Here is a 14,400-nt window from a genome sequence, read left to right as displayed (position 1 = left end):
AAACACATTTGTGTTATTGTGTGTTTAACTTTTACTTCAGAAAGAGAGAGCCTATCCACGAGAAACACAAACAGACAAAGAGAAAGACTTTTACAATCTATATTTACAATCTATATTAACGACTTGGAAGAAGGGACCGAGTGTAATGTAGCCAAGTTTGCTGATGATACAAAGATGGGAGGAAAAGCAATGTGTGAGGAGGACAGAAAAAATCTGCAAAAGGACATAGACAGGCTAAGTGAGTGGGCAAAAATTTGGCAGATGGAGTATAATGTTGGAAAGTGTGACGTCATGCACTTTGGCAGTAAAAAAATCAAAGATCAAGTTATTATTTAAATGGGGAAAGATTGCAAAGTGCTGCAGTGCAGCGGGATCTGGGGGTACTTGTATATGAAACACAAAAGGATAGTATGCAGGTACAGCAAGTGATCAGGAAGGCCAATGGAATCTTGGCCTTTATTGCAAAGGGGATGGAGTATAAAAGCAAGGAAGTCTTGCGACAGCTGTACAGTGTATTGGTGAGGCCACACCTGGAATACTACGTGCAGTTTTGGTTTCCATATTTACGAAAGGATATACTTGCTATGGAGGCAGTTCAGAGAAGGTTAACTAGGTTGATTCCGGAGATGAGGGATTTACTTATGAGGAAAGGTTGAGTAGATTGGGCCTCTACTCATTGGAATTCAGAAGAATGAGAGGTGATCTTATCGAAACATATAAGATTATGAGGGGGCTTGACAAGGTGGATGCAGAGAGGATGTTTCCACTCGAGGGCATAATCTTAGAATAAGGGGCCGCCCATTTAAAACTGAGATGAGGAGAAATTTCTTCTCTCATAGGGTTGTAAATCTGTGGAATTCACTGCCTCAGAGAGGTGTGGATGCCGGGACATTGAATAAATTTAAGACAGAAATAGACAGTTTCTTAAACGATAAGGGAATAAGGGGTTATGGGGTGCGGGCAGGGACCTGAGTCCATGATCGGATCAGCCATGATCGTATTAAATGGCGGAGCAGGCTCGAGGGGCCGTATGGCCTACTCCTGCTCCTATTTCTTATGTTCTTATGTAGATGGCTAATTTGAACGTTTCAAATTCAAAATAATCATTGTATATCGGAAATGCATTTATTTTTCTCAGTGGAAACCATTGAGGCCCCATAAAAAAGATGTCATGTCTTTCTAGGCCTCCTTGGTCTTGCTATTTGTCTCTCACAGATCCTCTGAGCTGAGAAGGGTCAGGTCAAGGGCAATCATTTACTTCTTCTGGGTGCTCCTGTGTTTTGTCACCTGCCCAGTGAAAGTAGAATAAAACGAGGTAGAAGGCCGACTGAGGACTCCGGCTTCATTTACATATATGCCCCTTGCTTGCGCCTCCTGGGAGTTCACCATGAAATTCTTTGCCAACGTAAAGGGGTTGGGACTTTCTTGTCACAGTGTCCCGCTCTTTTGTTCCTCTCCTTTCCCCGTGAGAACTGAATGTTCCTCAGGTGTATAGGGTAAAAAAATCTGCCCCTAATATTCCTTCTTTTGTCCTTGTATTCTTTACCTTGGTGAGCAAATGCATGTGGAGAAATGAAAATGTATTAATTAGTTTTAAATATAGAAATGATGACGACTGATGAAGAAATAGCATTTGAAAAAATACCAAACATTAGATGTTAACATTTTCTAAAGTTTTTTGTGCTATTGATGTTGATGATTTGCTTTTTATGTATTCTGAATGGGGCAAATAAGAGGTTGAATGTTACACGCTGGAAATTCAGTAGTCTGTGTATTGTTTAAGGATTCCAGATATTAGACCACGATGACCAGATTGCGTTGCTAAAAGGTTCCACAGTGGAAGTGATGTTCCTCGGGTCTGCACAGCTGTACAACCAGCGCTTCACACAGAGTAGTCACCTATTGACCCAGGGTGAGTAATGGGTGATTCAAATAAAGAGTAGCTGCTCCATCATTAACACAGCTTGCGCTGCTCTCAACTGTTAGTGCCTTGGCTATACAAGTAATGTAGGAAATATGGCAGCCAAATGGCACACAGCATGGTTGCACAAACAGGAGTGTGATAATGACCAGATAATCTGTTTTAGTGATATCAGTTGGGATACTGTGAGAACTGCCCTACTCTTCTTTGAAAAGTGCAATGGAATATTGAGAGGGCAGACCAAGCCTCAGTTTAACGTTTAATCTGAAAAATAGCATCTCTGACAGTGCAGCACTCCCTGAGTACTTCACAGGAGTGTCAGGCTTTACTTTGTGCTCCAGTCTCTGGAGTGGGACTTGAACCCACAACCTTCTGCCTCAGAGGTGAGTTTTCCTCACTGAGCCACAGCTAACACAGTTTCCACATGATTTGCGCCTGATTTTTAGGAGCAACTGGTGGAGAACGGACTATCTTAGAAATCGCAATTCTCCACATTTTTTTTTCTGCAGTTCTAGGCAGGTAGAACAGTTCCACTTTGGAACAGAATTTTTTCTTTAAAAGGGGGCGTGTCCGGCCACTGACGCCTGATTTCAAAGTTTCCACAGTGAAAACGTACTCCAAACTAACTTAGAATGGAGCAAGTGAAGATTTTTGTAGAACTGAAAAAACCTGTTCTACACATTAAAAAATCAGGCGCAGGTTACAAATTAGGCGTCCAGAATGAGGTGGGGGGGAAGGGAAGTCATTAAATTCTATAATAAATCCTTATTTATACTTCTACAAATATTATACAAATAAATCCAATCTGAATAAACATTTATAAGCAAAGAAAAGATTAAATAAACCATCTTCCTACCTGTGTGAAAGTGCTTCAGCCATCGTCGTTCCCGCGGGGGGGGGGGAGCCGTTCTGTTCGTTCCCGCGGGGGGAGAGGGGGGGGGAGCCGTTCCGTTCATTCCCGCGGGGGGGGAAGGGGGGGGAGCCGTTCCGTTCGTTCCCGCGGGTGGGGGGAGCCGTTCCGTTCATTCCCGCGGGGGGGGAAGGGGGGGGAGCCGTTCCGTTCGTTCCCGCGGGTGGGGGGAGCCGTTCTGTTCGTTCCCGCGGGGGGGGGGAGGGGGGGAGCCGTTCCGTTCGTTCCCGACGGCGGGTAGGGGTGGGGAGGGAAATGGCTGCCTCAACTTTCTGAGGCTTCCTGCACCTTCTCACTGCTGCAAGCAGCCTCAGTGCTGATCATGGAAGGGCAATGTGCTTTTATTAAAACATTTTCAAAAATTAAACAGCTACAAAGAACTACAAAAATGGCCGAGTGCCAATGTTTCCTTCACACTGCGCATGCGCGAACGCTCCAACGCGCACGCGCAGCGTTGCCGACAGGAAAAAACCTAATTTAAATGGTACCCGCCCCCTCCCACTTACAAAATCGGCGCGAATGTAGGCTCCGTCCCCCTGGGCGCCGCGCCAGGCAGACAAGGAGCTGCAGGGCGCTCGAGAATAGCGCGTTTTTTTTAGGCGCCGTTTTAGGCGCGAAAAACGGGCGCCCAGCTCGGAGGGGCACCCGTTTTTTATCATGTGGAAACTTGGGCGCTGTATGTTAATAATCTAGCAACTATCAGCCAAAGTTTCAGAAGGGTAAGGACTTGTTTCATCAACCTATATCACTTTTTTCAGGAGGTTTCTTCCTCAAGCTATCCAAAGCTTTATGACATATGCAGTTTGACTCTCAGAAAGTTCCACACAAAAGGCTGCTTCATAAGCTCAGTAAGAATGGAACGTAAAATCTGGAAATTGATAAGAAATTGATTGAAGGAAAAGAAGCAACAGAAGCTTCTTAAAGGAACTATAAAAGAGGAGAGGGAAAAGCTGAGTGGAGTATATTAGGGGTTGATGCTCGAGCCTCTACTGTTTCTAATTTACATCAATGATAGAATCAGAAACTGAATGTATATTGTCAAATTTTTGGATAATGCTAAACTGTGGAAGCAGTATCCTGGCCAATATTTATTCCTCAACCAAAATCATGATTAACTGATCATTATCTCATTGTTGTTTGTGGGCAGATTGGCTGCTGCATTTCCTACATTACAAAAGTGACTGCACTTCAAAAGTACTGGGCATGAATATTGGTTGTACATGTCCTGAGATCAAGAAAGTCACAATATAAATGCAATGTTTTCTCTCTTTCTCTCATTTAAATCTCACGAGGCAGCCACCCAAATCTGTAGTTGGGCTGAGCAGTGGCAAATAAAATTCCACATATTGTACTGGGCCTTGGAGTAAGTAATGTGTGGTATAATAATTGCGTTTTTATCATGTCTGTCACATATTTGGAATGTCCCAAAGTGCTTCACAAAAATTTACACACAGCAAGGACCCACAACATCAATGAGATAAATACTAAATCTATGTTTGGTGGCATTGGTTGAGGGAAAAATAGGACACTTGAACTCCCCAACTCTTTGTTACATAACGCCATGGGATCTTTTATATCCACTTGAACAGGAAGATGGGACCTCAGTTTCACATCTTATTTGAAAGACAGCACTCCCTCAGTATTGTACTCAAGTATCAGATTAGATTTTATGCTTGAGTAACTGAAATGGGATTTGAACACACAATTTTCTGACTCACAAATAAGACGACTATCACTGGGCAAACTGACATTGTTGTACAAATGGCATTGAAGTATTGAAGAGCAAAGTAAAAAACAAAATTCCACAGCAGTTTTTCGATATCAATTTCACTGAGGAACAGTGTGTTCGAAGGCTGCACTTCAGCAAGGATGTAGTCACAGAGTTTTGACACCTCCTGCAACCAAACCTCGAGCCTCAGACCAGGGTGAGGACGGCTCGCTCAGTGGCAGTCAAGGTCACCATCGTGCTCAATTTCTATGCCAGTGAATCAGGAGGCATCTCCAACATCTCCCAGTTTGCCGTCCATTGCTGTATCTGTGATGTCACAGCTGGTCTCTACAGAAAGAGAAGGGATTACATTTCCTTCCCCATCACCAGACAGAAGCAGCACAAGTGTGCATGTGGCTATGCCAGGATAGCGGGCTTCCCCATGGTGCAGGGTGCCACTGACTGCACCCATATCGCTTTACGGACAACGCATAACAATCCTGAGATATTCCGTAACCGCAAAGGCTCCCACTCACTCAATGTGCAGTTGGTGTGCGACCATACATGCTGAATCCTCACCGTCAATGCTCGCTATCCTGGAAGCAGCTACGAAGCATTCATCCTGCCCCAGACCGGTGTGCCAGTTCTCTTCCAGCCACCACATCAAGCTCGCGGCTGACTGTTGGGAGGCAAGGGCTATCCGCTCTCCACCTGGCTCATGACTCCCCTCCGCAACCCCAACGCTCGGGCCCAGCACTCATACAAAGAGAGCCACGCTGCTATGAGGAACATCATTGAGCAGAGCATCGAAGTGTTCAAGGAATGGTTCCATTGCCTTGACCGCTCGGGAGGAGCCCTCGAGTACTCGGCTGAGCGGGTGTCCCTTTTTATTATCATTAACTGCATGCTGCACAACCTGGCCATCATAAGGTGCAACCATTGCCATCAGGCATAACTCCACCACCTCAGGAGGATGAGGAGGAACAGCAACAGCAGCAACGGAGAAGGCAGGTACTCAATCGGCCTTCTGCAGCGGCGGTCCACGACTGCCTCATCAGACGTAGGTTCCAATGAATTCTAGGTCAATTCCCAGTTGCTCTGCACGTCCCCATCATTACATCAATTTCCCATTCCATACCACAGCCCCAAAACTGAAATGAGAGACAGCACTGAACGTGCAATGTTACAATTAACATTTTATGCTAACATATTAACCACATATATAAACAACAATTACATTTTCTATTCACCATTATGCAAAACCTTATATCCCCTCTTAGCACAATCTTTACCTAAGATTGGTATCACTGCTCCTACGTAGTTTCTCCTCTGTGGCTGCAGCATGACTGGAGAAGGTTGCTCAGTGTCAGGACCAGAGACTACAGATGGCCTTGAGGATGCCCTCGACCAGCTCTGGGCCTGGAAGCCCCGGCTGTAGACTGCACCACTTCAGGCTGGGTGGCGACAGTCTGGGCTGGCTGGATGACAGGCAGCGACAAGTGCAATGACAGTGGTTGGTCCAGGAATGCTGTCATCCTGTTCACTGACCCACTACCACTTCCCCGGACCAGCATCTCAGAATCCCCACCAATCTGCTGGTGCAAAGATTGGTAGTCTGCTGCGACACCGTGAGATCAACGGTGGACTGTGGTGGACCCAGTGATGATGGTAGCAGTCAGAGCTTGCGTGGCATCCAGCTGAGACTGCATGAGTGCAATCTGAGCTTCGATGCCAGCAATCATTGTCGGCATTACAGCACTAGGATGTGTTGCTTCTGCCTGTGCTGCAATGGAAGCTACCACATCGCCCATGACACTGTCATGAGGTCTGGGTCCCTACAGTCTCTCTGGGAGTTCACCATCACCTGCAGACTGGAAATGATGGGCCCAATGGTGTGCGCAGAGCTCTATGAAATGTTGGAGGTGGACTCCTCCACGATCCTTACCATTGCCATTGCACCTATCATCTCAGACTGCATGGCCATCACGCTTGTTGTGACAGCCTCCACATCATAGACCCATCGGAGTCCTGTGTTGCAGAACTCGCACGCGAACTCTCCCTCGAGGGAGTTGGCTCCCGAGCTATCCATTTCCCCTGTCCTTGCTGCAGCCCGCTAGGCCCCGGTAGATCACCCAGTGCAGACCCCTCCACTAAGCTTGCCTCTAACAATCACATAGTGCCAGTTTCTGAGGTGGTGCCTGCGGGTGAGACATGCAGTGATATGGTGCTTGCGTCCTCCTCCTTTTCTCCTTTGTCACTGTCATTGGTGGTCTCAGGGGCAGGCTGGTCATCTACTGGCTGATTATCTGAAAGCATAAAGGCACAAACTCGCATTAAGGTGAGGGCAGTGGGTTGCAGGAATGGAGCAAGGAATCCAGACAGTATCAGGAGCTGGAAAGTAATAAAGCCTTCTGGTGTGAGGGGGAAGTGGGATGAGAAAGGAGAGGGGATGAAGATACCGTTGTTGCCCCCAATGGAGTCGATATCGCCAATGGCCACTGTGCCCACCACCTGCTACCCAATGAGTTGCAGCACTCGCTCCTCCAGGTCTGAGAGCTGCTGCAACTGAGGTTCATCCCCACCTGTCCTCAGCTGCCCCCTCCTATGGTGTGCCTTCTTAGCCTGAAAAAGAAACGAATGTGTGTGTCAGAGTCCAGCTATATATCAGGACTGGTGGGGAGCGGCGATCGGAAGCAGCGTGGAGCGGGGGTCGGGACTGGTGGGGAGCGCTGATCGGAAGCGGTGAGGAGCGGAGGAACGATGAGGTCGGGGTACAGGAGCGGAGCGAGATTGGGGCCCAGGTGCGGTGAGGTCAAGGTCCAGGAGCAGCAAGGTCATAGAAACACCTGAGAACTCATTTTTTTTTTAGTGTGGAAGCAGGTCATCCTTGACTCCGAGGGACTGCCTAAGAGAGAGAGAGATATGTCTGAGAGATATGCCTGCCTTTGTTGAATAGCTGTGAATGTAGGCAAGGCGTGAGATGAGGATGTGAATTTGAGTAGGTGCAGATGTTTGGTGGGTGAGTGGTGGGGGAGTGGTGGTTTGTGCAGTGTGCACAGACAGAGGTTCAGATGCTGGTATGTAGGACTTGTTGAAGCATGTACTCACCCTGACCACCTGACTGAGGTGGTTGAATTTTTAACAACATTGTTCCTGCATTCCACGACACTACTGGCCGAAAACTCCTGGGCCACTTCCCTCCACATTACCCTGAAGACCTGGGGCAATGGCTTCCTTCCACTGGCCGGGAACAGCACTTCTCTCCTTTGCTCCACTGCTGCCACCAATGCCTCCAAGGCGACGTCAGTGAACTGACGAGCTCTCTCCCTTGGATTTGGATTGGGAACAGCCATAGCCATGAGGTGTTTTACTTGCTCTCAGGTCGACTTCAGTTCCAGGCATGATGAAAATGAGCAGCAGCACATTGATACAACCTCCCCTTTAAGAGCCGGAATGAGCAAGTATGAAGGTTTGAAGGATGATTGTTGAATGCAAGTCACCTGAAATTCAGTCGCGCTCTGGTGGTAGCGCCCCTTGAGGTGATTAGCGCTTGATTTAGTACCCCACAACTTTTCTGGGGTGCTAATGCCTGATTTAGAAGAAGTTCAGAATTTTAGCTATGCTCTAAATTTTCAAAATTTAAAAAGTTAACGCCCCAAATGTGCTGCTACAGAATTTCTCCCCCTTGCCATTTAGCCGGAATCAACAAAGCAAATATAGGGGCCAAAATTCAAGCCCGTTACCACGGGAATGCAGCAGCCAGGCAGCAGAATCCAATGGCCGCCGCCAGCCAAATTCAGCAGGGGGGTTTTCTGCCGGTCCCCACTTCCGCCCCACTGCTGCCCTGTGGCTGTAAGTGCGTCATCAGTGCGCGCACCGCTGGGATCGCCCCACCTCCGTCGGAATTCAGGCCGAAAAATCTAATGCCTGCCGAGCGGTGCCCCCGACAGCTTTCTCTGTTGGTGCATCTTGTATTCTCTCTGTGAGTCCTGGTTCGGCCTGGCCGCCAACAGGCAGCCTGGCACCCCCTCTTGGGTGCCAGGCCGCTGGCCCAGCCAAAACCCTCTCTGGTGGCCCAGTGGCCGATTATAAATAATCGCTGCTTCTCTCTCCTTTAAGTTAAGGGGAGAGCGTAGTGACGCAGACGCGCAATGACATCATCACTACTCTGCTGCTGATTGACAGCAACGGAGAATCCATCCCACCTCCACTTCCGCCCCTCACCCGCACTTACCGCCGCACTTCTGCCCCCATTATGACCAACTTCCTGGCCGCTTCAAAAAAAAGGACGAGCTGAATATCGATCAAGAGTCGACCTCATCCTACCCGGCGGTAAAAACACTTAAAAAACAGTAAGTGTGCCAGGTTTCTGGCAGGTGTGAATTTCAGCCCCATAGTGTTGAACTAATTATTACTAAGCCAGTAGAATCTAAATCAGAGATTGTCATTGAAACCGAGTATTTAATCAGACTGTTTCTTGATTCTGAGTCCAATTTTTGTCGCTGAGACACAAGGAAAATATTCATGCCCTGAGGCGATATAGAGAATAGCCATAAGATGACCCCTGGTATCAATTATGAGGAAAGGCAAGTAAAAATATACAATATAAGAATGGTAAATATGGAATACTATTTAAAGGTAAGCCATGAAAGGAGGAGAAAGAGGTGTAGACACAAATTGATGAAAAGTAAATTTAAGATTGTGGTCAGTAAATTCTCTACAGAGAAAAAAGAATGAACTGAAAAACTAGGGAACTATTAAAATAAGAGTTGAATGCAATGATGGGGAGACTAACTTTTATTATGAATATGCTAAGATGGGCCATACATATTTTGTGATTTTATCGACTGTATATATTACATATTGGCTAGGATTTTCATGTTGCCATGCGTGCAGGATTGGAGCCGGATCGAGATTAAAACTTGCAACAAACAGAAGCGGGTCATTCCACTTCCTCGCGCCTTTAACTCAGGGGTGTTTGCTATCGCCGCACAGACTCAAACGGTACAGGCGGGCAACCTAATTATTTCATTAATGCCTTGTTGTCAGACCCATAACAGTGCTTTTAATCAGACCTTTTTGAATTTCACTGCATCACACAGCTCGGAAACTATGTCTGTTCAATGGCCATTGATTGAGGTAATTACTGCAGAGCATGGAAAACAAACAAAATATTGCCACTTGACACCTGCTTACTTGCTTAAGGGAAAGGCTCTTGCTGAGTGCATTTTGAGCACAGATTTAGGTGTCTACAGTTTGCAAGTTTTCCCTGCAAATTCAGAACCCATTCTTACCTCATTGCTACTACCTATCACACCATTGACAGATTGGTCAACCAATCGATACTTGACCTGCCATCTATTACATCAGCATGAGTGCCGTTTATACTGTCGCACCTTAGTCCTCAGAATTGGACCAGGAATAGCTCCAACACCAGCAGCAGCAGCATACCAGTAGCAGCAGGTACAACACCATCAACAGCACCAACAACCTTCTTCTCAACAACCTGATGCTCCACAGTACAGTGGGCATCAGCGCAGGGCTGCACCATGCCAGAGGCGATACTCCCAACACAGGGTATACAGGCAAAGGATAAGCTTCCTCAACATGACTGAGTAGCAGTACCAAAGGAGGCTCAGGCTATCGTGCCAGGTTGTCACACACATTTACAGCTTACTGGAACCAGATCTGCAATATGTATCCAGAATCGTGGTCATCTGCTACGCATTTCACAACATAGAAACATATAAACATAGAAAATAGGTGCAGGAGTAGGCCATTCAGCCCTTCGAGCCTGCACCACCATTCAATAAGATCATGGCTGATCATTCCCTCAGTACCCCTTTCCTGCTTTGTCTCCATACCCCTTGATCCCTTTAGCCGTAAGGGCCATATCTAACTCCCTCTTGAATATATCCAACGAACTGGCATCAACAACTCTCTCTGCAGGGAATTCCACATGTTAACAACTCTCTGAGTGAAGAAGTTTCTCCTCATCTCAGTCCTAAATGGCTTACCCCTTATCCTAAGACTATGTCCCCTGGTTCTGGACTTCCCCAACATCGGGAACATTCTATCCGCATCTAACCTGTCCCGTCACGTCAGAATCTTATATGTTTCTATGAGATCCCCTCTCATCCTTCTAAACTCCAATGTATAAAGGCCCAGTTGATCCAGTCTCTCCTCATATGTCAGTCCTGCTATCCCGGGAATCAGTCTGGTGAACCTTCGCTGCACTCCCTCAATAGCAAGAACGTCCTTCATCAGATTAGGAGACCAAAACTAAACACAATATTTTAAGGTGAGGCCTCACCAAGGCCCTGTACAACTGCAGTAAGACCTCCCTGCTCCTATACTCAAATCCCCTAGCTATGAAGGCCAACATACGAGTTGCCGCCTTCTCCGTCTGCTGTACCTGTATGCCAACTTTCAATATCTGATGAACCATGACACCCAGGTCTCGTTGCACCTCCGCTTTTCCTAATCTTCCGCCATTCAGATAATATTCTGTCTTCGTGTTTTTGCTCCCAAAGTGGATAACCTCACATTTATCCACATTATACTGCATCTGCCATGCATTTGCCCACTCACCTAACCTGTCCAAGTCACCCTGCAACCTCCTAGCGACCCCTCACAGCTCACACCGCCACGCAGTTTAGTGTCATCTGCAAACTTGGAGATATTACACTCAATTCCTTCATCCAAATCATTGATGTATATTGTAAAGAGCTGGGGTCCCTGCACTGAGCCCTGCGATTCTGAAAAGGACCCGTTTATCCTAACTCTCTGCTCCCTGTCTGCCAACCAGTTCTCTATCCACGTCAGTACATTACCCCCAATACCATGTGCTTTGATTTTGCACACCAATCTCTTGTGTGGGACCTTGTCAAAAGCCTTTTGAAAGTCCAAATACACCACATCCACTGGTTCTCCCATGTCCACTCTACTAGTTACATCCTCAAAAAATTCCAGAAGATTTGTCAAGCATGATTTCCCTTTCATAAATCCATGCTGACTTGGATCGATCCTGTGACTGCTTTCCAAATGCGCTGCTATTTCATCCTTAATAATTGATTCCAACATTTTCCCCACCACTGATGTCAGGCTAATTGGTCTATAATTACCCACTTTCTCTCTCCCTCCCGTTTTAAAAAGTGGTGTTACATTAGCTACCCTCCAGTCCATAGGAACTGATCCAGAGTCGATAGACTGTTGGAAAATGATCACCAATGCATCCACTATTTCTAGGCCACTTCCTTAAGTACTCTGGGATGCAGACTATCATGCCCTGGGGATTTATTGGCTTTCAATCCCATCAATTTCCCTAACACAATTTCTCACCTAATAAGGATTTCCTTCAGTTCTTCCTTCTCACTAGACCTTCAGTCCCCTGGTACTTCCGGAAGGTTATTTGTGTCTTCCTTCGTGAAGACAGAACCAAAGTACTTGTTCAGTTGGTCTGCCATTTCTTTGTTTCCCATTATAAATTCACCTGAATCCGACTGCAAGGGACCTACGTTTGTCTTCACTAATCTTTTTCTCTTCACATATCTATAGAAGCTTTTGCAGTCAGTTTTTACATGCCCGGTAAGCTTCTTCTCGTACTCTAGTTTCCCCCTCTTAATTAAACCCTTTGTCCTCCTCTGCTGAATTCTAAATTTCTCCCAGTCCTCAGGTTTGTTGCTTTTTCTGGCCAATTTATATGCCTCTTCCTTGGATTTAACACTAGCCTTAATTTCCCTTGTTAGCCAGGTTGAGCTACCTTCCCCATTTTATTTTTACTCCAGACAGGGATGTACAATTGCTGAAGTTCATCCATGTGATCTTTAAATGTTTGCCATTGCCTATCCACCATCAACCCTTTAAGTATCATTTACCAGTCTATTCTAGCCAATTCATGCCTCAAATCATCGAAGTTACCTTTCCTTAAGTTCAGGACCCTAGTTTCTGAATTAACTGTGTCACTCTCCATCTTAATAAAGAATTCTACCATGTTATGGTCACTCTTCCTCAAGGGGCCTCACACAACAAGGATTAGCCTGCATGAGGAGCAAGGCACAGAGCACAGAACATGTTCAGGGAAGGAGGATGAGCATTAGCTGGAAGACGAGAAGGAGCAGGAAGTACCTGATATCCAGATGCCAGCAGCACCAGGGCACATTGTTGCCTCGGCGGCAAGGGATTGCCAGAGAGAAGCAGGCGAAGCGAGCACGTGGCCTCGCCAAGGTAGCAGGCTTACCAGGTTCAGAGTGCCTTTGCATGCGCACACGTCACTTTGAGGACACTACATCTCAATTTGGAGATGTACCACAACCGGAAGGGATTCTACTGCCTCAATGTCGAGCTGGAATGCGGTCATACTTAGCGCATCATGCAAATCAATGCTCAGTATCCTGGTTGCAACCATGTTGCCTTCATTCTGTGGCAGTCCGCTGTACCATTAGCAATTGAGCCACCACGACAAACCAGAGGTTGGCTACTGGGCAACATGGGCTATCAACCGACCACCTGGCTCATGACTCCGCTGTGCAACCCAAGTATGTGTGGGCAGCATGCATATAACGAAAGCCATGCTGCCACATGGAAGCTGATAGATCTTTATGGACCTTTGGTGTCCATAAGCTATGCTTCTGCTGCCTGGACCACTCTGGAAGAGCCCTGCACTACTCACCAGTGCCTGTCTCAAGATTCTTAATAGTCTGCTGCATGCTCCACAACCTTGCCAACGTGACAGCTCAGCCCTTGCTGCCAGGCATGCAGCGACCAGCTGAGGAGGAATCGGAAGGGAGGAAGGAAACCCAAGCAGCTCCTTTCGACCCGAGCTGTCTATGATTAACTCATCCAACTGCAGTACCAATGAACGCAACCCAAATTTTCCATTCACTAATAGTCCCACACCTTACCTTCCCTCTTTTAATGACTATCATAACATCTTCTTAGTCACAATACCACACTAAAAGCCACCACAAAACAAACATTCCAAATCAATTTTATGAATCAAACCATTGCAGTATTCAAAAAGTCAATGATTTACCCTTGTGCATTCCCTTAGTGCTTGTCTTCCATGTGCCTTTTCCTATCCTAGTCCTCCTAGGCAGTGCTACCCAAGTGGATGCAGCATGGCTGGTGGAAGGCTGTTGACCTTCAGTGGGGGAGACGGCAGATGACGTCCAGTAACTCTGGGCCTAGTAGGCCCGGCTTCAGACTGCACCACCTCGGCCTGGGCAGCAGCAGTCTGGGCTGGCTGGCGGACAGGCAACAACAAGGGCACTGGTGGAGTGGCAGTGGTGGGAGGACGAATGCTGTCATCCTGAGAGAGGACAGCAGATTTGTGCTCCACGGAGCCACTGCCACTTCTTGGGACAGCGCCTCAGCAATCCTAGTAATCTGCTGGAGGACAGATTGCTGGATTGCTATGATATCCTGTAAGCTCCTTTGAACACTGGTAAACCCAGCCATGATGACAACAGTCTGTGCTTGCGTGGCATGACTTCAGTCTGAATTTTCTTTGCAGCACTCAGGCATTGGGTGGCTTCTGCTTGTGCTGCAATGGAAGCTGAGACATCGGCAATCAGACGCAGCACAATAGTTGGGACCACAAAAGCGCTAATGGATCTCTTCACTCCTTCCATGCTCGAAAGGATGGGCTCCAAGCTCTGAGCAAACCCCTGTGCAAAGTCGGAGCTGGACTCCTCCATGCTCCTTGACATTGTATTCAGGCTTTCTGGCAGGCCTGGCAATGCACCAAGCTTTTCATTGTGCATACCCATCAGCTTTGTTCTGTAGGCCAGCCCATTAAAGTCCATATCTGGATCCTGTGCAGCAGAACTCATGTGTGACCTCGCCTCTTAGGGAGATGGT

At 47.0% G+C, this 14,400-nt stretch overlaps 1 protein-coding gene across 1 annotated transcript in view; it reads left to right on the top strand.

Annotated features, from left to right (window-relative positions):
* Positions 1-14,400, top strand: part of LOC139228203 (bile acid receptor-like) — a 100,537-nt gene that overhangs the window by 63,380 nt on the left and 22,757 nt on the right. The window contains exon 7 of the mRNA XM_070859388.1: positions 1,784-1,912. Within this exon, the coding sequence (XP_070715489.1) occupies positions 1,784-1,912 (129 nt within the window). The remainder of the gene's footprint in view (positions 1-1,783; positions 1,913-14,400) is intronic.

The sequence above is a fragment of the Pristiophorus japonicus genome, chromosome 17 (genome assembly GCF_044704955.1).
Source record: "Pristiophorus japonicus isolate sPriJap1 chromosome 17, sPriJap1.hap1, whole genome shotgun sequence".
Classification (NCBI taxonomy): domain Eukaryota; kingdom Metazoa; phylum Chordata; class Chondrichthyes; family Pristiophoridae; genus Pristiophorus; species Pristiophorus japonicus.
This window is presented reverse-complemented; position numbering and strand designations above follow the sequence as displayed.